Consider the following 27842-nt stretch of genomic DNA (forward strand, 5'->3'; position numbering starts at 1 on the left):
GGTGATGCTTGCATCTGTAGCTCCTGGTTTCTTTCCTAGGTTTTTTTAGCACCAAGGTTGTCTTCATTTGTGATTTAGTTATTGTTCCTATTTCCATATTTTTGTCTTGAACTATCTTGTTCAATTTCTTCACCTGTTTGAGTTTTCCTGTATTTCTTTAAGGGATTTATTTGTTTCCTCTTTAAGGGCTTCTACTTATTTGCCTGTGTTTTCCTGTATTGCTTTAAGTCATGTATATATATATATGTGTGTGTGTATGTATGTATATATACATACATATTTTCCTTCTATCATCTTCATGAGATGGGATTTCATGTCAGAATCTTGCTCTTTGGCTATGCTAGGGTGATACTGTACTTGCTGTGGTAGGAGCAATGGATTCCGATGGTGTCAAATAACATTGGTTTCTGTTGCTTATGTTCTTGTGCTGGGTGAGAAAAGGGGACAAGATCATGTATGGGGGTCAGAAGAGAAGCCAGAGGGCCAGAAGAATGAATGGAAATATGCAGCTACAGGGGGTGGAGTACGGAGGAAACCTCTAGAAAGTCTCAGAGACCTGGGATGACCTTAGCCAAAATGCACAACTGTAGCACAATAGAACCTGAAGAAACCACCTCCAGTAGATATACAGGGCCCCAGTGGAAGGATGGGGCCACCCATCCATCTCAAAATATTTGACCCAGAATTGTTCCTGGCTAAAAGAAATGCAGAGACAAAAATGGAACAGTATCTGAAGGAAAGACCATTCAGTGACCAGTCCTACTTGGGATCCATCCCATGGGCAGGCACCAAACCCTGACACGATTACTGATTTTATGTTGTGCTTGGCAGCAGCCTAGCATGAATTTCCTCTGAGAGGCTCTACCAGCAGCTGACTGAAACATGCAGATACCACTGGACTGAGGACAGGGACTCCTATGGAAGAGTTAGGGGAAGGACTGAAGGAGCTAAAGGGGATGGCAACCCCATAGAAAGGCCAAAAGTATCAACTAACCCAGACCCCTGGGAGCTCCCAGATATGAAACCACCAAGCAAAGAGCATACATGGCAGATCTGTGACCCCTGGCACATAAGTAGCAGAGGACTGCCCTGTCTGGTAACAGTAGGGGAGGGTACACTTAATCCTATAGAGCTTGATGCCTCAGGGAAGAGGGATGCTGGGGGATGAGAGGGGGTGGTGGGTGACTTATGGAGTGGGGGGAGCAACCTCTCAGAGGCAAACAGATGGGGGATGGTGTGAAGAACTCTGGGAAGGGGAACCAGCAAGGGAGGCAACATTTGGAATGTAAATAAATAAAATAATTTAATAAAAGACCCATAAAGCTAGAAGCTATATATATACTCTAAGACCCGAAGCTGGAGAGAGAGGGGGGGAGAGGGAAAGGGAGAGGGAGAGGGAGAGAGGGAGAGAGGGAGAGAGAGAGAGAGAGAGAGAGAGAGAGAGAGAGAGAGAGAGAGAGAGAGAGAGAGAGAGAGAGAGAGAAAGAGAGAGAGAGAGAGGTTTTGACAAAGCATTATGAGACAAAAAAACATCCAGAAACGTAGCCTCCCATTCTGGAAATGGGTTACATCTATTTGGTATATCAGTCAAAAGAGTCCCATAAAAACCCCCAAACAACCAAGTCTATTTCCAAAGCTATGGGTTACTCTCTACAAATTGCCTACAGTGTATTAGTTCAGAACACCACACCTTCAAAATTCATTGAACACGGAAAAGTTGAGCTAGTGGTGACCTATAGCTTCACCCATACTGTTAAATGTTCAAAGTACTATAAATTACAGTGCACACTACAAAAGAAGAAAGGTCACTGAATCTGACCCTTGGTAAGAGGTGTGGAGCATAGATACTGACAAGTGTAATTGCACAGTGATTCAGTGTTCTCCTGCTCAGTGTGCACGAATATACTTGTGTACGCATGTGCTTGTGCATATTTGTATCTGTGAATCTCCCAATGTATCCTTGTGTAGAACACCTCCCTCTACCCACCCTCAGCCTACCTTTCCCTTTCACTGATCCTTTTTCTTCCATTCCTGGTCAACACCTACCATCAAGAAACACTGACCCAAAGTTCAATCACCAGTGAGTATGTTCAGGTCATGGCAGTTGTGTTGAGTGTTTGTGGTGATAGCTATACACACAATGTCACACGGAGTCCTGATAGTTCACACTTGAGTATGCACAGTAATGGTCAATTAAACATGCATTTAATAGAAAATAGACCCTTTTGTAGGCCTCATTTATACACTCATCTCTGAACAGCAAAGAAAACAGAGTTTGAGTCCTTATTGTCTGTATGTCCAAGACCCATATGGGCTGTAGATGCTCCATCTTCAAACGTACCCATGATGCACTCCATAAGACCTGTCACAGGGAAGGGATTCAGCTTTCAGCTGCGTCCATACATCCCAGTCAGAGTCAGCAGGGAGAGCCAAGGAAGCCTTTAGGATTCACTGGGCTCATTGCACAACTAGGGATGTAAAGGCAGCTGGACGATTACAGTGCTGCTCATTAAATAATATGGGATGTGGATGGGTCTGAAGAAACAGATAAAAGAGGTATAACTGTCTCTGGAAACATTCAGGGCAGTGAAACTAGGGCTCTGGAAGTTACTGCAGCATAGTCTTTCCAAGTGCTCACACTACCGAATATACATTTCAACTCCTGGATGGGGAACACGGACCTAGCTTTCCACACCAGGCTGATCCTAAGAGAAGGCCTTAGTGGTTCCTTCAGGCTTTTCCAATAGTGACCCTGTGTGTCTCCACGTGTGCCAGGCTCAGCATCTGGCAATGTCTGCATATGTGATGGACTCAGCTATGATATCTGTGCTCTGCGTGGTCCCAGCTCCAACTGCCCTCTGTGTGAGGGAGTGATGGTCCAGCTGGGCATATGTCACTACCTGAAGGTCTCTTGCAACTAGCATCTGGAAAAGAGGGGCCCAGGCAATTTAGGGTAGCTGAGGAAAAGGGAGGAGCTATAGAGTGAGGTGCTAACCCACTCTATGAGTCACAACAAGATTATGCTCTGGTGTCTCTCCCAGTGGTGTTGGGATTGGATTACATGGGCTGGAGCATTCTGTCCTCTCTTGTTTTGAATGCTCTCTTTGGGAAAGTCAGATGCTATGGCAAGCCCTGCTGCCTGCAGCCATTAGAATGTGCCACTCAGGACAAGGATCCTCTATCCACTAGGCCTGAGGTGATAACACCTCCATTCAACAGTTGTTTTTTAAATTCTTCTGCCCCTAGATTCCTTACCCAAGACACTGAAGACATGTTACTAAGCTCCTAAATTTGGGAACAGCTTTGTTAGTTAGCAGTAGATGCTGAATGCAAATACCTACCCAGGTTTCTGTCTGTCCTCAGGAAGCCTGTTATCTGCAACTATGTTTATAGAAAAGACACAACAGGTTAAATGTTCTTTGGCAGACACTAGAAGACAATTATCACTTTATATCACATCATCACCCTCTAGAATGTTTCTAGATGGTTTTCATCCAAATTGGTTCCCAATATACTTGGTAACTGCTTCATTGCTCTCAGATCCCTTACCTGGAGTCATCTCCAGGCCAGTAGTAGCTAGCTTGAGCCTGAGCAGAAAGAATAGATGATTAGAGACTGGTTGGAGGCAAAGGACTGGGCAGTGCTATGGGAGTCATTCCAGGGATGGGTCTCACCTCTCCTTTGGCCTCTGCTGCTGTCTTTTGTTGTCTGGGAGTCCTGAGAATAGTCAATAGTCCACATTTAGGAGGGATTTCTTGTTCCCAGGATGCCCAACAGCCCCTGAAAGCCAGCTCTCACCACAGATACCTACCCTGCTTTTTTTGACAGTAGCTAAAGAAGCAGAGGGAAAGACAAAGGAGGAACATCACAGAGACCATAGTAAAAAAGTAAATGCTGTACGTCTTCATCCCAGATGTATCTAGGAAAGATGGGAACCAGGTTATCATCAGCAAACATTTGTCAAGTACCTACTGAATAGCACACATATTCTGGGTGGGATTCATGAGCATGTGACTGTGTAAAATTGTATGTGCAGAGTGTAATCAGTAACATGTAATCAGTATCCCCATGCTACCTGTCATATGTGTTGACCTGCTTTGTGTTTGGGGGCCCATGAGCCACTGTCAGGAACCTTTTAAGGACTGAAAAGTCAGATTGCTAATGACATTCATTCGGGGTCCCACAGCTAAGAGCACTAACTTTATGATTGACATCAAGTAGAACAGCGCTGCCCACTACACTCTGTAGGGCTTTGTGGGGACTGACAACCAATAAGAGAAGAAGCAGGACTCCCTCAGCAAAACCACCTTGGGCTTCCTCCCACTGACGTCAACATCTTGTGTGTTCCTCAGGGCAGCCCCTGACAGAAACAAACTCAGTCCCAATGTTGTCCTGTTGCCTGATGCCCTGAAGACAGCATCTAGTGCCCATCTCATCCTCTTCCTTAAATACACCCTTCTGCACTCACTGTTACACTATAGAGGTGACCACACAAGATGGAGTCCACCTGCTCCTTCTTCATGGGTGGTGCCCACTGCCCTCCCTTGTTCTCGAGGCAGAACCTTCAATGTCATTTAATGAAAGTCAGACAATGTCTGTGTGGAGGCTGTTCCCTTGACTCATTACCCATGTCCAACTCAAGAACGTGCATGCTATTCTGTCCTTTCCCCATACCATATCACAACTTAAATTAGACAAGTCATAGGCATGCACATGATATATTTATAATTATACATTATATATGCAAATGGAGTCACCTTTGAAGTGCAATGATATTACAATTAACTGTGGACCTGTGGTAAGATTATAACTGATGTAAAATCTTTTATGCCCTACTGGCATTGTACCTGCCATGGAGTCTTGGTTGCCTGCAGCTTTTGGTGTAACATTTCTGCAGGACTACAGTCTAAAAGTCGCTCTCTCTATATACCATATGCCAGGCGTGCAAGACTGTGCACATAAATTCCTTAAAGAAATACAGGAAAACATAACAATGATGAAAGAATTGAACAAAACTATCCAGGATCTAAAAATGGAAATAGAAATTAAAAAACACAAACAGAGACAACTCTGGAGATGGAAAACCTATGAAAGTGATCAGGAGTCACAGATACAAGCATCACCAAGAGCATACAAGAGGTAGAAGAGAGAATCTCAGTTGTAAAAGATGCTATAAAAAATGAAAAAGCAGTCAAAGAAAATAGAAAGTGCAAAAAGCTCAAAAACCCACAACACCCTATATACACAAAGAAATCAAGAAGTTAGACTCCAGAGAACCAAATAACCCTATTAAAATGGGGAAAAGAGTTAAACAGAGAATTCTCAAGTGTAGAAACTAGAATGGCCAAGAAGCACCTAAAGAAATGTTCACCATCCTTACTCATCAAGGGAATGCAAATATAAACAACCCTGAAATTCCACCTCAGTCCAGTCAGATGGCCAAGATAAAAAATTCAGATGAAAGCAGATGCTGTTTAAGATGTGGACAGAGATGCTGGGATTGCTGGTGGAATTGCAGACTGGTACAAGCACTTTGGAAATCAATCTGTCAGATCCTCAGAAAATTGGAAATAGTTTTATCTGAAGACATAGATATACCACTACTAGGCATATACCCAAAAGATGCTCCAACATATAACAAGAACACATGCTCTACTATGTTAACAACAGCCTTTTTTATAATAGCCAGAAGCTGGAAACAATTCAGATATCCCTCAATGGAAGAATGGATACAGAAAATGTCATATATTTACAGAATGGAGTACTACTTAGCTATTAAAAAACGATGAGTTCATGAATTTTGCAGGCAAATGGATGGAACTATATCATCCTGAGTGAGGTAACCCGGACTTAAAAGGATGCACATGGTGTGTACTCACTGCTAAGTGGATATTATTCCAAAATCTCAGAATACCCACAATACAACTTGTAGGTCATATCAACCCTACAAGAAGGAAGACTAAAGTGTGGATGCTTCAATCCTACTTAGAAGGGGGAACAAAATAATCATGTGAAGTAGAGGGAGGGAGGGGGACCTGAGAGGGAGAGAAGAGGGGGAGGGAAATGGTGGCAGGATCAGGTATAGGAAGAGACAGGAGAGGAGTCCAGAGGGTCAGGGGAATGAAGAGAAATATGCAGCAGTGCAGAGCAGGGAAGCTGGAGGGTGGACCATGAAAAATGCCAGGGGAGCGAAAGGAGCCAACAGGAAGACATTAGCCGAAACACCCAACAGGAAGACATTAGCCGAAACACCCAACAGGAAGACATTAGCCGAAACACCCAACAGTAGGAGATAGCATCTGAAGAGACTACCCCAGTAGATAGGCATAGCCCCCAGGTGAGGAATAGGGCCACCTACCCAGTTCAACATTTTTAACCCAGAATTGTTTCTGTGTAAAGGAAATGCAGAGACAAAGTAAGGAGTAGAGACTGAAGGAAAGGCCATTCAGAGGCTGCTCCACCTTTGAATCCATCCCACCTGCAGACACCAAGCCCAGAAACTACTGCTGATGCCAAGAAGAGCTCCCCAGACAGGAGGCTTACTATGGCTGTCCTCTGAGAGGCTTTGCCAGCAGCTGACTAAGACACATGCAGATACTCAGAGCAATCATCAGACTGAGGCCGGGGAAAACTATGGAAGAGTTAGGAGAAGGAATAAAGGAGATGAAGGGGATTGTAACCCCATAGGAAGAACAACAATATCAACGAATCAGAGACCCAGCGATACCAGGGACTAAACCACCAACCAGAGAGCACACATAGATCGGTCCATGACTCCAGCTACATATGTAGCAGAGGATTGCCTTATCTGGCATCAGTGAGAGGTGGCCCTTAGCCCTGTGGAGGCTTGATGCCCCAGTGTAGGGGAATTATAGAGGGGGGAGGCAAGAGTGTGTGGGTGGGTAGGTGAGCATCCTCTTAGAGGCAAAGGGGAGAGGGAGTGTGATGGCGGTTTGCGGAGGGGAGACTGGGAAGGGGGACAACATTTGAAATGTAAATAAAATAACCAATTAAAAAAGTAAAGTACAACATGTAATTTAAAAAAATACATTATACTGTTACACCAATAATACTACTTATATGCTTATATAATTCATATACATTCATATAATTCAATATAGATTTCATTTTAGATCTGAATTTTTAATGTGTTTCTTTGATTTGCTCAGAAGGGCAGGAGCATTTCTCTTCCCTCTCCAAAAGTTTCTACTTTAACTCACTTTCAGACCAATCCATTTCAAACGAGAGGATATTTATCAATAAATTCAAAGGATGGTGACCCAGGTCTGTTCCGCTGGGAAACACATCATGGCATGTCCCACCACAATGGCACATGATAGGTTCTTTATCTTCCCCCTCTATCTTCCCACACCCTGTGTTTCTGCCCACCATCGACCTGCCTGAGCTAGGAGCTTAGCTTTACACTAACACAGCCTAGAACAGAATGAGCACAGAAGACTCAGGACTACATCTCCTCCTTAGAGGGCTGTGGCCAAAGTGCAGCAGCACCATGGAGTGGTGTAGCCCAACCACCTGAGACAGGAGACATAAGAAAAGCTTGTTCAACATCACACGGCATCCCAGATTGACTGTCAATCACAGGTCACACCCTTCCTGTGACACTTTCCTCTCAGGGACTCTTCCCATTTTGTCTGGTATGGACACTGAGAAAGGTCCATTATTTGTCATAAAGACAGAACTGGCTCAAGTTGGGTCCTAATGATCTTGCTCACACAATGTGTACAGTGAGACACGTACCACAAGGGGGTAGCATAGAGCTGTGCATGTGGTCTGGCTTGTCCCTGTGGAGACTGCTGCTTCTTCCCAGAGTCTTCAGAATTTGGTGTCTTTGACCAAAAGTTAACTTTCTTCATATTTAAAATAGTAGGCGGCTGGAGAGCTGGCTCAGAGGTTGAGAGCACTGATTGCTTTTCCAGAAGCCCTGAGTTCAATTCCCAGCAACCACATGGTGGCTCATAACCATGTATAATTAGATCTGGTGCCCTCTTCTGGCATGCAGGCAGGCATACATGCAGACAGAACAGTATGAACATAATAAATCTTTTTTAAAAAAGGCTCCATGGGCATGGGCATGCTGGCATACTCCTTTAATCCCAGAACTCAGGAGGTATGGGCAGAAGCATCTCTGTGAGGTCAAGGTTAGCCTGGTCTATGTAGTAAGTTACAGGTCAGCCAGGATTACATAGAGAGATCCAGTCTCAAAAACAAAATAACAGAGCACAATAACAACAAAAAATGGTATCATTGACATCCTGATGCCTGGTTCCAAAGCTAAACAAAAGGCTGGTTGTGACATCAACCCAACATATAAGCTCTAATAAAGTACTACACAGGCAATGAGGCAGGTGACGGATTGAGAGCTCATGAGAGCGGTGATGTAGACCTCTTCTCCATCCTAAGAATTGATTCAAAGTGAGTGAATTGCCAGTCACTCAGTCACAGACGATGAGAAGCACCTGGTAGGACAGGGCATGGAAAATAGGAAACCTGACAGAGTTCCTCCTTAATCCCTCCTGCTGGGAGAGTGGGGGTGGGGTGACCCTTTCCTTCTGTTCTTTCCTCATTTGCTCTGCTTGGCCTCATAGAATCAGTACTAAGCAACTCCCGAGAAGACCTGGAAGAACGTGCGAAGTAGACTTTTAAAACTTCTTCCTGGACCTGACTCGAGGACATTCTGGAGCCTGACCACAGAGAAATCATTTCATATGAAAGCACCCCAGAACCATAGTCCAAGTCTGCCCACCAGCCATCTTTGAACCACATCACCTGTCTAGTAAGATGGTAGCTCACTAGAGGAGATTACTTCCTGGAGCCATGACAGGCTCTGACTTGGTAGAAGGACAGGATAATTTACTGTGCCCACTGAAAAGACATAAGTCACCTTGAGAGCGCACTGCCCCCTAACACTGCTGAGGCTCAGTCACTATCCAGTAAGAAGTGACAGCTCTGTGCTCTGCCTCAGGCTGTATCTGTATCCAAGTATCTATGTGATGAGGGGGTTGGGGGAAAGGAGCTTTGGGGTTAAGATAAAACAGGAGATGGAGGCAGGGAGTAACAGCTACGGCTAGAATCCAGGGTTCTAAGAACAAACCTGAGGTCACTGTTGGGCCTGGGGCAGGAACCTGGGTGACAGGAACCTGGGTGACAGGAACCTGGGTGGCAGGAAATTGGGCGACAGGAGCCTGGGTGACAGGAACCTGGGTGGCAGGAACCTGGGTGACAGGAGCCTGGGTGACAGTAAACTGGGTGACAGGAGCCTGGGTGACAGGTTCCTTGATCACCTTCAGCTCCAGCTTCTCACTGCGATTGGACCAGCTGTCCCCCTTTGCATAGATACAGGAATAATGTCCAGTAATGGTTTCATCCACTGGCCCAATGCGGAATCTATCCTCTCTCACATTAGGACTAGTCTTCTTTTTCATAAAGGTGTTGCGGTCCTTCTCCAAGCGGACTCTGTTATAGTCACCAGACTTTGAGCACACAACAGTTACAAAACTCCCTTGGGCAATCACAGGACCTGGCACAGCGTAGATGGTGGGATCAGACCGAGAACCTGGAAAAGAGCAGAGCAGGAGTCTCAGTATACACCATGGGAACAGTGCCAGACAGAAAGCCAATTTAGGGGCACTGCTCCATTTTCTTAGAAAATTTAGAGTTTAGACATGAGCCAACTCCAGCAATGTAACATCTCTACTTTCCGTGTGCATTAATACCCATCACATGGCAATAAGGGCCTTATAGACCACATGTTGGGTCTGGTAAAAGTTGAGCCAAGGCCATCTCAGAACAAGTCTAGACATGTCTGCTGCAAAGCCCACTGCCCCCTGCTTACTCCAGGGACCCCTGAATTCTCTACCTTTATCTCCACCTTCTTTCCACTCTGTTATTGGAGCTTTAAAAGCCTACCTGCTTCAAACTATCTAGATATAGGAGCGACCCCATTAACACATACAGATATATAATTACATCAAGAGACAAAATTATTATCAGAAATGTTTTCAATGTAAATCTTTTTATCACAGATGTTTCTAATTCCACTTCAATTAATTTAGAAAGTTTTTATATCTACCTTTTACATGTAAAATTTTCCATGAAATAGTCAATTTTAATGTTTTCTATATATTTCTTGAATTTTACCAGAAATACCTTCCATGTAAATCTTCAATTCTATCATAAATGTTTCTATTTCATATTTAATTTAGCAATGTTTTACATGTCCACCACTTTACTCTTTAATTTTCCATGAAAATTGTCAATTTTAATGTGTTTTTCTATGTATCTCTTCTATTTTACATGAAATATTTTCCATGTAAACCTTCAATTTTATAAGGTGTTTTTCAACCTTCCAATAAGCCTTCCCCTTTCAATGAAAAGAGACAAATTTAAAGCATATTAATTTACCTTTTTGTGAAGATCGCATGGATCACTGACCACCCCTGCCTTTATCGCTTTCCAAGCTTACAAATGTATAGTTGCTACTTGTAATGCACAACAAGCCTCCCGTCCTTATTTATGAGTAAATGAGATGATCCGCCCTGAGACCAACATTCTCTAGTCTCCTCTTCTCCCTTGAATCATTCTTTTACCATTTTTAACATCTACTAGAGAGTAGTTACGAGCACTGACTGATTTTCCAAAGGTCCTGAGTTCAACTCCCAGCAACCACATGGTGGCTCACAACCATCTGTAATGAGATCTGATGCCCTCTTCTGGGGAGTCTGAAGACAGCTACAGTGTACTTATATATAATAAATAAATCTTTGAAAAAAAGAATATGAAATGTTTAAAAAAAGGGGGGGGGGACACCCTTAAACATAATGAAGGCAATTTGCCACAAGCCTATATACAGCCAACATCAAATTAAGTGGAGAGAAACCCAAAGCAATTTCACTAAAGTCAGAGACAAGACAAGGCTGTCCTCTCCATATCTACACAAAATGGGATGTGAAGCTTTAGCTAGAGCAATAAGACAGCTAAAGGAGATAAAAGGGATAGAACTTTAAAAAAAAAAAAAAGAAGCTAAAGTGTCTCTATTTCCAGATGAAATGATGGTATACATAAGCAATCCCCAAAACTCTACCAGAGAACTCCTACAGCTGATAAACACCTTCAGCAAAGTGGCTAGATACAAGACTCACTCAAAAGAAAAAAAATAGTAACACTTCTATATACGAATAGCAAATGGGCTGAGAAAGAAACCATGGAAACGATAAGTTTCAAAACAGCCACGAATAATATATCTTGCACTATCTCTAGCCAGGCAAGTGGCAGATTTGTATAACAAGAATGTCAAGGCTTTGAAGAAAGAAATTAAAGAAGATATCAGAAGATGGAAAGATCTCCCATGCTCAGGGATCGGTAGGATTAACATAATAAAAATAGCTTTCTTACCAAAAGCATTCTACAAATTAAATCCCATCAAAATTCCAAAACAATTCTTTACAGACTTTAAAAGAACAATACTGAACCCTTTATTGGAGAAAGAAAAAAGCAAAAATAACCAAAGTACTTTTGTGCAAGAAAAAACTTCTAGAGGTATCATTATCTTTGATCTCAAGCTGAACTATAGAGCTGTAGTAATAAAAACTGCACGGTATTGGCATAAAAACAGACATGTTATTTTTATCAGTGGAATCAAATCAAAGAAACAGAAGAAAGTCCATTCACCTATGCACATCTGATTTTTTTTTTTTTATAAAAGAGCCAGAAATATACAATGGGAAAAAAAGAAAGCATCTTTAACAATTGGTGCTGATCTAACTGGATACTGGCATGTAGAAGAAGGCAGATAGATCCAGATCTATCACCCTACACAAAAACAAAGTCCAAATGAATCAAATACCTAAACATAAAACCAGATTCATTAAACCCCATAGAACAGAAAATGGGGAATAGCCTTGAAGGCACTGGCACAGGAAACAAATCCCTGAACAGAACACCAATAGCACGGGCACTGAGACAACAATAAATGGGACCTCAGGAAACTGAAAGCTTCTGTAAGGCCAACGGCACCATCAATGGGACAAAAAGTGCATGGCTCCCTCATTTTAAAAGTAAAACTAAACACTGTTTTTGGACCTTGTAAGTTACTTATTGTTGATAGATACAGCCTGTGTTCAGTGAAATAGTTTTGTGGGTATGGGTTCTATCTTTCCTTGAACAAGGTAGGCAGAGTAAGTTAGTTAATGCCTAATAGTTAAACTTGTATAAAATAAAAGGCTAGCCATTTGGTATTTGTGTATGAAAGTCCCCAAAATCAAAATGTTTATCCATAATCAACAATCTTTATTTGGTGTTATAGAAACGAAAGATAAGTGTGCTGAGATGGAAAATTATCCTATCTTTATTTCAAGTCAAGCTTTAATTTGGAACAGCAACACCATCTATAAAGTTCAAAACAAGTTATCTTGTTTATGAACTTCCTATATGTTATGATATGGTCTTGAGTTGATAGTGTTATATCAGTTTTCATTTCCTCTATTAGAAAATTAGGTAATTGATAGATTCTTTGAACAGAAGCATCACTGCTTATTAAAAAGTTAGATGTACAGAATGATTTAAAAATCCAGATTTTCTAGGGTACTTTTATTTACATTTATTGATTAAATAGGGAAGAAATTTTATTCAAAATTTTAAAGACTAGTCAGTTGTCAGTTTTTTTTAAAACCTCTGTTGTAATTATAAAAATATTGGAGATCTTTTTTGCTAGTTAGATGATTGGTTTCATATACTCATCTAAAAGCTACTATATAGTACATTTATTCAGTGCATTTATTCATCTTGTTGTCAGCAAATCTGAAAGCTTTGGAAACAAGGGGTGTGTGTTTGTTTTTAATAGACTTGAGCTGGTGATGTACGTGTTCTGCACTAGTGCTGCTTGAAGCTTCACATGTTCAGACCCCTGATTTTCAGAGGCAAGGATTAGTCCATGTAGACTTTGGCCCCTTTGAGATGCTGTATATGCCCCCTTCAGTCAGCCTGCTCAAACTTTAAAGTATCTTAATTCTTGTTTTAATAGTAAAATCTTGACAGATTTTCAGCAACATGTTGTAGAAAACACCTGCTCTTAGAAGCACAAGTTTTACTCATTGAGTCACCGTAACCAGACAACACAGCAGCATTTATTTAATGGCAGACTTTCAGAAGAGGCTGAATATGCAGAAGTTGGTTAATTCTGTCAGGTACCTGTGAATTTCCTTTCAGTATCACTTTATGTCAAGAGCTAAACATAAACATTCTGTTTGTTGAAAATAACAATTTATTTTCATGCTCATTTCCTAAAAGATAAAAGCAATCAAGGGGGAACCCCATTATATGTTTTTGGTTTCCCTTTTTCATTATCCTAAGATAATGCCACTGTAAGATTTTTGAATGTTTAGATATCATGTGAGGATTTTATTTGATAAATCTGGTAAGTCCTATATCTGCTAGGGATACCTATCTTAGTGACGAAGCTGGGGAAGTTAGTACAGTGATTTCAAGAGTGGATAGATAATGGCTTGAATGCTATTAAAGGTAAATGGTATCAGTTGAGGTTTTGGGGGACATTTCCAGCTGTATTAAAGGGAGGGTATACTCATTAGTTGAATACTATTTGGAGTTGCTGAGAGATCTCAAATGTAACAGCAAGTTCTAAAGTTCATTTTATTCACTTCAAGATATGTCATTTGCAGAGTTGTCAATGTATTTTGGTTTATTTTGGTATGGGTTTGCAGAGAGATGATCGCACATTCTTTTTATTGTTATTTTTATAATTACTAGAGAGGACTGAAATAGAAAAAAAATGTTATATTGGATTTGCAAGTGAAGTGTAAGTATTTTGTACTGAAATTTAAAAAAAATATCTTAAGAGCATTTGCAGGTGTAAGAATCCAGATATTAAAATTAAAAATGTGAAGCTGCAAAAAAAGTGGATATTGCCCCCCCCAAAAAGTACAGAATACCCAGGGTACAGTCCAAAGAACTCAAAAAAGGTTAACAAGCCATAGAGTCCAAGTGAGGATGCCTTAATCCCACTTGGAGGGAGAAGAAAGCAATCACAGGAGGGAGGGACCTGGGTGGAAAGTGGGCAGGAAGGGGAAGAGGGGAACATGATCAAGCACTGGGTGGGGAGAAGAGGACTGAAGCCCTGAGGGCCAGCAGAAAGAATGGACACAGGCAACCTCAGAAGGTAGGAGGGAGGGGAACCTTCCAGAATGTTCCAGAGACCTGGGAGGTGGGAGAATCTCAGGACTCAAAGAGAGGGACCTTAGGTGAAATGCCCTGCAGTGGGGAGAGGGAACTTTTAGAGCCCACCTCCAGCAGAAAGACGGGGCATCAAGTGAGGGGTGGGGTTCTACCCCACAAACACTCATGAACCCACACACCTTTAGTCACTTGATCTTTGACAAAGTAGCCAAAACCATGCAGTGGAAAAAAGACAGCATTTTCAACAAATGATGCTGGTTCAACTGGAGGTCAGCATGTAGAAGAATGCAAATTGACCCATTCTTATCTCCTTGTGCAAAGCTCAAGTCCAAGTGGATCAAGGATCTCCACATAAAAACAGATACGATGACTCTAAAAAAAGAAAAAGAAGAAAAGAGAAAGTGGGGAAGAATCTCAAACATATTGGCAAAGGAGCAAATTTCCTGAACAGAACACCAATGGCTTATGCTCTAAGATCAACAATTGACAAATAAAAATGCAAAGTTTTTGTAAGGCAAAGGATACTGTCAACAGGACCAAATGGCAACCTACAGATTGGAAAAAGATCTTTACCAACTCTACATCCAATAGAGGGCTAATATTCAATATGTACAAAGAACCCAAGAAGTTAGACTCTAGAGAACCAAATAATCCAATTTAAAATGGGCTACAGAGCAAAACAGAAAATTCTCAACTAAGGAATCTCAAATGGCTAAGAAGCACTTAAAGAAATGTTTAACATCCTTAGTCATCAGGAAAAATGTAAATCAAAACGACCCTGAGATTCCACTTTACATCAGTCAGAATGGCTAAGATCAAAAGCTTGGTGACAACAGATGGAGGTAAGGATGTGGGAGAAGGAATAATCCTCCATGGCTGGTGGCATTGCAAACTGGTACAACCACTCTGAAAATCAGTGTGGTGGTTCATCAGAAAATTAGAAATAGTTCTATCTGAGGACTCAGCTATATCACTCCTGAATGTATACCCAAAGAATACTCCAACATAAAATAAAGACACAAGCTCTGCTATGTTTAAAGCAGGCTTAGTTATAATAGCCAGAAGCTGGAAACAACCCAGATTCCCTCAACAGAGGAAAGGATACAGAAAATGTGGTACATTTACACAATGGAGTACTACTCAGCTGTTAAAAACAATGACTTCATGAAATTTGCAGGCAAATGGATGGAACTTGAAAATATCATCCTGAGTGAAGTAACCTAGTCACAAAAGAACATACATGATATATATTCACTGATAACTGGATATTAGCCAAAAAAAGCTCAAAATACCCATGATACAACTCACAGATCATATGAAACCCATAAGAAAGAAGACCACACCAAAGTGTGGAGTCCTACTCAGAAGGGGGAAGAAAATAATCTCAGGAGGTAGAGGGAGAGAGGGATCTGGGAGAGAGACAGGAAGGGGAGGGGATGGGGTCCAATTCAGATACAGAAGGGGATGGGGGAGAAGTACAAATGGTCAGGAATGTGAAAGGAGGTGTGTAGCAGTGGGGGGGGAACTGGGGTAGCCCCTGGAAAGTCCCAGATTCCAGGGACCCAAGAGGTTCCCAGGACTCAACAGGGAGGACATTAGCCAAAATGTCCAACAAAGGGGAGATAGAACCTGTAGAGACCATATCCAGTGTATAGGCATGGCCCCCAGTTGAGGGATGGGGTCACCCACCCACCTCAAAAATATTAATCCCGAATTCTTTCTATCAAAAAGAAATGCAAGGACAAAATATGGAGCAGAGACTGAAGGAAAGGCCATCCAGACACGGCCCCACCTAGAGAACCATCCCAATCTGCAGTCACCAAACCCAGACACTATTACTGATGCCAAAAAGCATTTGCTGACAGCAACCTGGTAAAGCTGTCCCCTGAGAGGCTCTGCCAGAGCCTGACCAAAACAGATGCGGATACATGCAGCTAGTCATCAGACTGAGGATAGGGATCCCAATGGAGAGGTTAGGGGAAGGACTGAAGGAGCTGAAGGAGTTTTCAACCCCATAGGATGAACAACAATATGAAACAACCAGACCCCCCAAAGCTCACAGGGACTAAACCACCAACCAGAGTACACATAGGGGACACATGGCTCCATCTGGATATGTAGCAGAGGACTGCCTTGTTGGGCATCACTAGGAGGGGAGTCCTTTGGTCCTGGAGAAGCTCCCATCACAGGGGAATGCTGGGGCACTGAGGCAGGAGTGGATGGATTGGTAAGGGAGCACCCTCATAGAGGCAGGGGAAGGGGATGGGGGTTTGTGAAGAGGAAACTCAGACGGAGGATCACATTTGAAGTGTAAATAAATAAAATAACCAATGAAAGAATTAAATTAAATTAAAAAAACATCTATCCCATAATTGTTCCTGTCTGAATGAACTGCAAGGACAAAATTAGAAAGGAGGTCCAGCGACAGGCCCAATTTGGGATTCAACTCAAGGGGAGGCTCCAAGGCCTGACACTGTTACTGAGGCTATGGTGTGCTCATAAAAAGGGACCTTTCCTGACTGCCCTCCAAAAGACCCAACAAGCAGCTGAAAGAGTCAGATGCAGATATTTGCTCCCAACCAATGGACAGAAGCTGCTGACCCCTGTGGTTGAATTAGGGAAAAGATGGAAGAAGCTGAGGAGGAGGGCAACCCTGTAGGATGCCTAGCACTCTCAACCGACCTGGACCCCCAAGATCTCTCAGACACTGGGCCACCAACCAGGTAGCATACACCTGCTGATATGAGACCCCCAACACATATACAGCAGAAGACTGCTGGGTCTGGATTCAGTCAGAGAAGATAAGAAAAGTCAGAAAGATAAGTTAAGAGATTGGAGGCCCCAGGGAGTGGGGAGGTCTAGGGGTGGGATGGGGTATGGAGGCCTCCTTGTGGAGACCGAGGCAGGAGGAGGAGCTATGGGATGTGGAACAGGCAGAGGGTGGACCGGGAGGGGGATAAAATCTGGACCATAAAAAAGATTAAATAAAAATTTTAAAATAATCATAGCATGGTCTAAAATACACATCAAAACATCATGCTCAATTCCATAAGTATATATCATTGTTATTTGTCAGTTAAAGCATTATAAACAAGAAAACAAAGGAAGACAGGTAGAAACAAGGAAAATAGATGAATAGTTGGGAATATTTATGATTACAGGGAATATTCAAGGGTCTCCCTGAAGACATCCCAGGTGCACATGACTCCCTCCAAAACTTCCAAGGGGTACAGAAGCAGACAAAGGCATAACTCACCCTCCTGTGTGTTAATTTTCAATCCCAGGAACAGCACTGAAAGAAAAATTCCAATGAGCAATGCATTCCCCACAGTTTGCTTAGAGGTGAGAATCTAGGGAGGACGAATGTAGGTAGGACATCCAGCCTCCCATGAAGACACAGTCATTCCTCCTCCAGCCTCCACAGCAGTGTCAGAGTCTAATCCTCTGTCCTGTTTTGTAAGAACTGTAAATTGTCCCCAAGGGCACAGGTAGAGACATTCAAGTATTATTTGGGGCTACAACATGAGTTCAAAGTCAGTCTTAGTGTATTATTGCGACTATGTCTCAAAACCAAAAGTAAAATGGGGGCTGGGTTTGGGGGGATAGAGGTTCACAAGCCCCCACCCCTAGCTGAGGAGCTATTGATAGTTGATAGCTTCTGGGAAGGGAGGGTCAGTTTTCTCAGAGGATTATGGTCCCTGCTAGTTTGACCATACTCCAGCAGAGGGCCCCACACCCTTGTGTAGATGGACAGCACAAATTATATTCATTGGATAATTTTTAAAAAGATGACAAAATATTGAGATTGGGAGGGAGTGGGTGTGGAGTTACAGGCAAGAATGGAGGAGAATGTAATCAAAAGACACCCATTAAATTCTCAAGGAATGTATGTTAAGTATATCTAATAACAATTTATATCTCGCCAGGCCCATAGATTAATGCATCCCAACCATCATCTTAGCAGCTTCTATGGAGATTAACACACAGACCCACAACTGGCCAAGGTGTAGATAAAAAGAGACTGCAGAATGTTCAGCCTTAAAGGGAACATACAAACTATATATGTCTTCCTCACAAGACTCCAGAATCATTTAGGAAGAGTGGATGGAAAGAAGACTAGAGCCAGACTCAGTAGATGACTTCCGGGAATGCAGTGTATTCTGAAGACTGACCAAATACCAGAACTGGAAGGGAAGTTAGGCACTCGCTCCCTGCCTTAGCCTTAGAGCTGTTGGAAGTTGCTGACTGCTGAGAGAGGGAGAGTCACATCTTAATGGCTCACAACGCCAATCCCAGCACTTAGGAGACAGAGGCAGGTGGACCTATGTGTCTGAGGCCAGCCTGGTCTATATAATGAGTTCCAGGACAACCGCAGCTACATAGTTAGACTAGGCCTCAAAAATAAAAAAATAATAATAAAAATAAAATAAAATAAAAGTGTAGTCCCTGGTAAGTCAACCGTGCTCCAGTACTAGACCATGTACTTATGAGTATTTGGGCAGCACAACTTGGTCTTACAGTGCTGACAAAAATGGAACAAAGTTAAGAGGGTAGGGAGGAGCAGTAAGTCTAAGGAGAGTTGAGGGTGAGCAGTGTAAGAAACTCTCAAAGAACTATCAAAAGATTTTTTTTAATTCCAAGCAAAATAATCAATACCACATAACATTTGTGATTGTAAAAAAAATAAAGAGGGTTGGGATGCAGGAGATACAACTAGGTAGAGTGCTTGCCTAGTATGCACGAGGCCTTGAGCTCAACCTCCAACACCAGGAAAAATAAATGTCCCCAAGTCATCTTCCCTTCCTAAGTCTTTTTGAAGGTGAGCTTGGCCTCAGGCCCTATCAGTGCTCCTAACAGTAAGTCTGCAAGTAGGAAATGAGGGGAAAAAACTCTCCTCCCAGGGCTCCAGAATCTCCTTGTCTGGTCTCAAGCCTGAGAGAGGAATAGACTCGTTCCCCCAACCCTCAATTTTCCCAGGACTCACCAAGCATCAGCAGGATGACAGGATGGCGTGACATGATTCAGACTCCAGCAGCCTTACCAGGTCTGACTGGAGCAGAAGCCCCACAGCAGGCACAAGAGGCAGGATGTGTGCACTGGAGCTTGTCACGAGGTTTCTGTATGAGGTCACTCACACGAAGAGGAAGAGGTTTCTCTTCTGGACTCTTCACCCTTCCTCCTAGCCATTGGCCTCACAAGATGGTGTCAGATTCTAAAAAATGTTTCCGGCCCCTAAGTTAGATGCAGCTGAGCTCGTTCCTCAACTTGTTTGCCTCTCTGTAAATATGCAAGAGTAAGATTGTCCATAGCGTCCCCATTGCGGAAAGTAAAAGCCACCAACTTACGCAAAACATTTCAACTTCAACACATTTCCTTGTGTCTATAATAAGAAATATTTGATGTTAAGACTTTTGTAAAAAATCTCAACCAGATATTTCACATATTAGATGTGTCCTGTCATAATGTTTTTACTATTAAATATTAGTGTGTGTGTGTGTGTGTGTGTGTGTGTGTGTGTGTATGTGTGAGAGAGAGAGGGGGGGAGGGAGGGAGAGAGAGAGAAAGAGAGAGATTGAGAGAGATATTATGTAGCAGTCAGAGAACAACCCGCCAAAGTGATTTGTGATTTCTCTCTCCTCCTACAATTTAGGTCCTGGAATCAACTTCATGACGTCAGACTCAGAAGCAAGCATCTTTACCCAATGAGCCATCTCACTGACAGAGATAATATTTTTTAAAACTAATAAGTATTTTCAGAAGTGTGTCGTGACCCCCCTCTTGACCAGCAAGAGATAACGTGACACCAGAGAGTTTTCTTCCCCAAGCAGTTTTATTCGGGAACCTTGAACAAAGCTTCTTCTTCTTCTTCCTCTGAGGAGTGCCCACCAACCCTTTTTATGCTGTCCCAAGATCAAATCAGGTTAAGCCCCGTTAAGACCTGCTGGTAGGCTGTCTCTATGCAGAAGGGGCAAGAAGCAGCAGGCTTTCTAAATAATGTGTTGTTAATCTCAGGGGCCTTCTGCCAGTGAGGGGACAGAAGGCAGAAACTTTAAGGTGCAGCACTTAGCAGCTTCCTACAGTTCCTTCTTCAAAACCAGTACCATCTGGGTGACTCTTACACAGTACCAAGTCCAGCCACAGCACAAAATACAACTGTGGCTATCTCTGGAACACACTCTCTGTGCTCTCAGAAAACACTTCCAAGAAGATTTCATCTCAGTGATGCTGGTCTCTTCTTAATCACCGCTAATTTCTTAGCTCCAGCTAACCAGCATCAATAGTCCCAGTAATACAAAGGTTTGCTTTAGCGGCTCTGGTATCTTGCTACTCGCAGCTGATTCTTCAGCCCCAGCTAACCAAAACCACAAAATCTTCACAATCAAAACATGGCCACTGCAAGAGTCTTTAATCTTCCCTCTGAAATCTCACAAGCCAGGCCTCCATCTTCTGCACTGTTCTCAACATTGTCCTCCAAGCTCCCACAGAACTTTCCACCAAGCTCTTAATATTCTAATGGCTTTTCTAGCTCAAAGTTCCAAAGTCCTGCCACAGTCCTCCCCAAAACATGGTCAGGTTGTCACAGGAATACCCCACTAAGCTGGTACCAATTTGTCTTAGTCAGGGTTTCTATTCCTGCACAAACATCATGACCAAGAAGCAAGTTGGGGAGGAAAGGGTTTATTGAGCTTACACTTCCACTTTGCAGTTCATCACTAAAGGAAGTCAGGACTGGAACTCAAGTAGGTCAGGAAGCAGGAGCTGATGCAGAGACCATGGAGGGATGTTTCTTACTGGCTTGCTTCCCCTGGCTTGCTCAGCCTGCTCTCTTATAGAACCCAGGAATACAGCCCAGAGGCGGTACCACCCACAAGGGGCCCTCCCACCTTGATCACTAATTGAGAAAATGCCCCACAGCTGGATCTCATGGAGGCACTTCCCCAACTGAAGCTCCTTTCTCTGTGATAACTCCAATCTGTGTCAAGTTGACACACAAAACCAGCCAGTACACCCTCTTATATACAAATGGTAAGCAGGCTGAAAAGGAATTCTGAGGAACAACAACCTCCACAGTAGCCACAATAATATGGAGTGTACTGGTGTAACTCTAACCAAACAAGTGAAAAACCTGTATGACAAGAACTTCAGGTCTCTAAAGAAAAAAAACCTGAAGAAGATATCATATGGTAGAAATATCTCCAATGCTCATGAACTGGTAAGATTAACATAGTACAAATGACCATCTTACCAAATCTACAGATTCAATGCAATTCCCATCAAAATTCCAATGCAATTTTTTGTGGTCATTGAAAAAGCAGTTCTCAGCTTTGTGTGGAAAAACAAAAAAGCTAAGATAGCTAAAAGCTTCTGTACAATAACAGACTTCTTATTACCATCCCTGATTTCAAGCTGTATTACAAAGGAATAGTAGTTAAGATTGTATGGTATTTGTCTAAGTCGGGGATTATATTCCTGAACAAAACATCATGACCAAGAAGTAAGTTGGGGAGGAAAGAGTTTCTTCAGCTTACACTTCCAAATTGCTGTTCATCACCAAAGGAAGTCAGGACATAAACTCACACAGGGCAGGAACCTGGAGGCAGAAGCTGATGCAGAGGTCATTGAGGGGTGCCACTTACTGTATTGCTTACCCTGGTTTGCTCAGGTTGTTTTCTCACAGAACCCAAGTCTACCAGCCCAGGGATGGCATCACCCACAATGGATTGGGTCCTCCCCCCCTTGATCTAGTGATTGAAAAAATGCCTTAAGCTGGATTTCATGGAGACATTTCCTTAACAGAGGAGACTCCTTTGTGATAACTTCAGCTTGTGACAAGTTGACACACAAAACCAGCTAGTACAGTATTGGTATATAGGTTGATCAATGGAATCAAATAGAAGACCTAGAATTAAACCCATACATCTATGGACACTTGATTCTTGACAAAGAAGCAAAAAACATATAGTGGAAGGAAAAAAAGAATCTTCATCAAATGGTGCTGGTCTAACTGGCTGTGTGTAGAAAATGCAAATAGATTCAGATTTATCACCCTGCACAAAACTCAAGTCTAAATGGATCAAAGACCGGATATTGTGTGTGTGGCGAGGTGCTGGGAGAGCCTAGGTCAGTGTGCAGTGCCCTTTGACTGGGTTGAACCAGGGAGATAGCCATGCTTGTCCGCCCAGAGTCCTGAACCACTCCAGAGACTCATGGAACTGTGCAGGAACCAATAGAAGACAGTTTCTAGGACAGAAACTGCAGCCTGACCCTGTTGGATCCCACCAGTTCCTGAATGATGAGCCTGAATGATGACTGATGAGTTAAGGGAAGACACAGGTCTGTCCCCACAGGCTGCACAGGAGAAAGATGGTATAGTCGTTGTGAAGGTGGAAGACCACATGTGGGACCAGGACTTTAGCTTTCAGGAAACTCCATCACCCAAACCAGAGGTGTTCCTTCAACAGTTCAGGCACTTCTGTTACCAGAACACTTTGGGGCCTCGAGAAGCTCTGAATCGACTAAACAAACTTTGTCATCAATGGCTTTGACCAGAAGTCAACACCAAGGAACAGATCTTAGAGCTATTGGTACTGGAGCAGTTCCTGTTCATCCGTCCCAAAGAGCTGCAAGTCTGGCTGCAGGAGTAACACCAGGACAGTGGAGAAGAGACCATGACTCTTCTGGAAGACTCAGAACTTGATCTGTTGGGACAGCAGGTCCCAGGCCAAGTTCATGGGCCTGAGACACTTGCCAGGGATGTGGTGCCTCTGGATCCAGTTCAGGAGCCCTCAAGCTTCGACCATAAAAAGCTGCCCAGTCTCGTTTCAAGCATGAATCTAGGAAGCCTAGTCTCTTATCATCCAGAAGCTCTGAGAACAGGAATGAGAATGAGTCAACCTCAAAGACTGAAGTCAAATAAGATTCCACCTCACATAGGGAGATAGCAGGAAGATTCCAGAAGGAATTTGGAGAGAAATGGGAACAGAAGGGCAGAGTAGTCGAAAGGCAACAGAAAAACCCTGAAGAGAAAACTGGCAAAGAGAAGAAAGTGCCTGGGCCACCTACAGCCAAGGGGGAAAATCCCACCGCAGGAGAGAAGGTTGCAAGGGAGAAGGGTAAAGGTTTCAGAAGAAGCTTTAGCCTGAGTGCAAACTTAAATAATACCTCAGAGAAGGTTCCATCAGGAGCAAAGACTCATAGATGTGATGAGTGTGGGAAATATTTCACAAGAAGTTTAAGCCTTATCCACCATAAATCATCTACCCTGGAGAGAAACCCTACGAATGTAATGAGTGTGGGAAAGTCTTCAGTCTCAATGCAGATCTTGTCCTTCATCAGCGAATCCACACAGGAGGGAAACCTCACAAATGTAATGAGTGTGGCAAAACCTTCAGTCATAGCTTGAGTCTCATCCTGCACCAGCGCATCCACTCTGAAGAGAAGTTCTACAAATCTATCAAATATGGCAAAGTCTTAAGCCAGAGCTCAGACCTCAAGAAGCACCAGAGAATCCGTATAGGGGAGAAGCCCTATGAATGTATCAAATATGGAAAAGCTTTCAACTGAAGCTCATACCTTATTTTGCATCTGAGAACTTACACTCAAGAAAAGCACTACAAGCACACTAAGTGTGGCAAGGCCTTTGCCCAGAGCTATACCCTTACACTGCACCAAGAATCTATGCTAGAGAGAGAACATAAGAATACAGCTCAGCCTCTCTGGATGCCTTTGGAAGGGCATTTCCTGAAAAGTTGTGTGTAAAGCAGGTGTGTGCCATCAAGCCTTTTCCCCCTTTTGTTTCTGGAATTATGTCAGACCTATGTGCCCATCCAGGGAAAAGTAATGGCGCCATCAAATTGTTTGAGAAGTCACACTTCAGGATCCTTAAGAGTTACATCAACAGGTGGTCTGTAGGCGTGTAATTCTTAAAGTCCTTGCAAGGGAAACCTGGTCATGTGGATATTCTTCCACTCAAGTTAAAAGCACACACAGCAAAAAGTCAGGCTTTCTAGTGATGGCTATACCTTTAAGGTTGGCTTCCCAGCAACCACACCATGTAGCTGATGAGTGAAGAATAGGTCTGTGAATATCATACTGAAGTAAAGAAGCCACTTGCTGCAAACAAACCCTACTTAGACAACCTGTATCTCTCAATGAAGAGAGATAGTTAATACAAAAACTACATTGGGACATGCTGCTCGAGCAAGTTATATGTGCAGAAGGTTGTGTATCTGATCACTGGTAGCCTGCCAAAGCTATAGAAATCTACAATTGTGCTGGTCAGAATCAAACCAAAGATTTCTATATCTTTCTGAAAGAGGTCATATGCACCAGTTTGTAGTTCCAAGGACAGTAACAAATATCAATGGCCCTGCCCTCCTCAGTGAGATCAGACCTCCTGAAATAGCAACAATTCAAGATGCTTTTCTTCCTCTTCAACATCCCTAAAGCACTCTAGCACTCCTAAATGGACTCTCCACAAGTTAGCACTTGATTGTACACCATCTTTTAATCCTTCACCGTTCAGTGTTAGAAGCTTTTATCAATTACCACCCCTGAAAGATGCTTCAGTTGTCAAGCACAGCACTGGATTTAGTACTAAGCACACAGAAGGCACTCCTTATGATGGACTTCTAACGGGGCTATCATATTTGTGGTAGAGTCTGTGAATCATGTGAGTACCTGAACTATGGTACCTTCAGATCTATAGGCCATGCTATAACATTCTAGGGTCAATGTTATTTTTATCCTTAATGTAATCAAAAGCTTGGTTAGCTACCTGCAGAGACACTGCAAATATTCATCACTAAGTAAATACCGCAGAATGTCAGAAATGATTCTTGTCATCCACTTACAGAAGAAAACTATGAACACTATAAAACTTTTGTTTCTGTGACATCATTCCACGGCAAAGCTCTTGTTCTTAGCCAGAGTTCTTTTCAGTCAACTGCTGAAGTGATGTTTGGAGCACTTGGTTTTGCTGTTGTTCTTTTATTAGATTGGGGGGGGGTGCTTAATTTGTTTTGTTTTGTTTGTTTCTTAGAGAGGGAGAAAGTTAAAGAGAGCATCCCACACACACACACATTTAACCAGAAACTTGTAGAAACACCTGTTGTTACTAGCCGGCAATAACTGAAGATGTCCTGTTGCTCTGATAAGTTCACCACCACACTGGTGTGGTTGGTTGTGTCATTGTATTTAATAGCACACAGTGTCTTTTCTATTTCTCATGAAAGACTGGAGCGAGGGAGTGAAATTAGGGGACTTTAGCCTTTCCTGTTATCTCTGCAGTGGCTTCCCAGAAACTTTTGGTAGAGACATAATACATACAGGAGACCCCAAGTATCAAATTATGCAGGTATTAGGGGCTTGAACAGACAGCTTTATTCAAGAAAGCACTGAGAGAGTGTGGACAGCCCTACAGAACCCTAGAAACACACGCTAAGACAAACTTGAAGCTGTTGACATGGACACCCCACGTATGGTTTGAAATTCCCTCTCAAGAAACAGCTAAAATCGACTTGCACCAGTTGTTTGTTGATCAGAAGCAAAAGTCAGTGAGGCACAATAGCAGCATCAGGTTGGCACCTGTGGCCTCTGCCCCAGGTCAGTTCTACAAGCAATCACTGGTCCCTGTTTGACTTTATTTTTTAGACCAATCACATCTCTGGCAGCATCTGAGCTGATTGCTCCAGGAGCCCATCCAGACACTGGCTTTGATCCCAAGAAAGGGCTCTTGTCATTTCCCTGTTGGCTGCTTATACACAGACAATTAACCACATGCTGACAACATTCAGCCATTACTTTCTTTTTTAAGATTTATTTATTTATTTATTTATTTATTTATTATATGTAAGTACACTGTAGCTGTCTTCAGACACTCCAGAAGAGGGCATCAGATCTCATTACAGATGGTTGTGAGCCACCATGTGGTTGCTGGGATTTGAACTCAGGACCTTCAGAAGAGTAGTCAGTGCTCTTAGCTGTTGAGCCATCTCTCCAGACCGCCCCCCCCCTTACTTTGCTCTTAAATGAAATGAAGACAGACCTATGCTCCCATCACTCATTTGATTCCCATTTTATTGGAACATCTTACTATGAGATAGTCACTCGGATGGCTTCATATCTTCCATGGAGGCAGTCTTGGAGGCAGTGATACATTTTACTTAGAAAGCAAATGGTAGGTGGTTATCCACACTTCTCAGATGGTCAGCAGTGTCACTGCATCATGGTCAAATATGGTGACATCTGTTGTCAGTGTTTAGGCTCGTTAGCAGCCTAAGCGCTTACTGGTTAAGTCAGCATGCCAGGTGACAAGATGGAACTTTAAGTCGTTTTAAATGGACTTTGTGACAAAACTCAGATTCTTCAAATTGTGAACTTTCTACTTCAGCCTGGAAGGCAAGGCTGAGCATAGACGTGTGAGACTTTGTATGTAAAGCACTTGATATTAAAGGCATAAACATGAGACTGTAAATGTGTGTAGAGAGACTGAACAGGTGGGGCAGTTTGTCCCTTTCATACATCAGAGAATTGATTGCAGAATGGGACCTAGTCTGGGTGTGACTCCTGGCAAAGGTTACACTGTAAATAAACTCTTTATGCCAGGCCGACTTCATAGTACTCATTGCTTTGGACAGGAAATTCCCTTGGTCTGTCTCAGTCATGCAGTAAGTTCCAGATATTGCCAGGAGAGCTCAGCCTTAACTCCAGAGGATCCACAGGAGAACCCAAGTGTGAGAAACACTAAAGTAAAAAGTTATAACTTCTCACAAACTGTAAACAAACAAACAAACAGATACACTAAATCTAATATAGTAGAGAAAGTGAGAAATACCCTTTAACTCATTGGTACAGGAGACATCTTTCTGAACAGAACACCAAAGCTCAGGTGGTAAGATCAACAATTACTAAGTGGAACCTGATGAAACTGAGAAGGCGCTTCTGGCTTCTATTTGCTAACCCTGTGCCACAGCTCTCCATACCCAAACCCTGATACATTCTATGAAGCCAAAATTATCCTTACATCTAAGCCACACAAAGACTCAACAAAGAAAGAGAATTTCAGACCAATTTCCCTTATGAATATCGAGGCAAAAATACTAAATTAACTTCTTGCAACTTAATCCAAGAACATAGTAAAGCCATCATCCAGCATGATCAAGTAGGCTTTATCCCAGGGATGCAGGGATGGTTCAATATAAGGAAATCTATCAATGTAATCCACTGCATAAACAAACTCAAAGAAAAAAACCATATGATCATCTCATTAGATGCTGAGAAAGCACTTGGTAAAATTCAACACCCCTTCATGGTAAAAGTCTTGGAAAGACCAGGAATTCAAGGCCCAGACCTAAACACAGTAAAAGCAATGTACAGCAAACCAGTAGCCAACGTCTAGCTAAATGGAGAGCACATATGTGCTCCTCTTGCACAGGATGGTAGACTTTTTCCTCAGCACCTATATCAAACTTCTTACAACTATCTCTAACTTCTACTCCAGAGAATATGACACCTCTGACCTTATCAGGTATCTATACTAAAGTGCAGATTATCCTACACAGAAACACACTCATATAACTTAATTTTTCTGTAAGAAAAATATCAAAGAATTGGGGAGTCTGTCCTATCTATTA

The 27842-nt window shown here is 42.6% G+C and overlaps 1 protein-coding gene and 1 pseudogene across 9 annotated transcripts; one reads left to right on the forward strand and one right to left on the reverse strand.

Moving 5' to 3' along the window:
• Nucleotides 1–2174: 2174 nt before the first annotated feature.
• Nucleotides 2175–19366, reverse strand: LOC127674554 (leukocyte-associated immunoglobulin-like receptor 1). Of its 9 annotated transcripts, none has more exons than XM_052170300.1 (9): nt 19193–19364; nt 17465–17500; nt 9234–9574; nt 9113–9143; nt 3812–3919; nt 3675–3717; nt 3550–3587; nt 3342–3381; nt 2175–2362 (listed from the first exon to the last, which is right to left on the reverse strand). In XM_052170300.1, exons 1-9 carry the CDS (start codon nt 19224–19226, stop codon nt 2332–2334), a joined length of 702 nt encoding a protein of 233 aa, XP_052026260.1. In that variant the 5' UTR covers nt 19227–19364; the 3' UTR covers nt 2175–2331. The 9 variants fall into 9 exon arrangements, with proteins under 9 accessions (XP_052026260.1, XP_052026249.1, XP_052026257.1 ...); XM_052170289.1 differs by having other exon boundaries at nt 9113–9203; XM_052170297.1 differs by having other exon boundaries at nt 9113–9158; nt 9219–9574.
• Nucleotides 19367–22511: 3145 nt separating this feature from the next.
• Nucleotides 22512–24128, forward strand: LOC127666710 (zinc finger protein with KRAB and SCAN domains 1-like; annotated as a pseudogene).
• Nucleotides 24129–27842: the final 3714 nt, after the last annotated feature.

The sequence above is a fragment of the Apodemus sylvaticus genome, chromosome 1, assembly GCF_947179515.1.
Source record: "Apodemus sylvaticus chromosome 1, mApoSyl1.1, whole genome shotgun sequence".
Classification (NCBI taxonomy): domain Eukaryota; kingdom Metazoa; phylum Chordata; class Mammalia; order Rodentia; family Muridae; genus Apodemus; species Apodemus sylvaticus.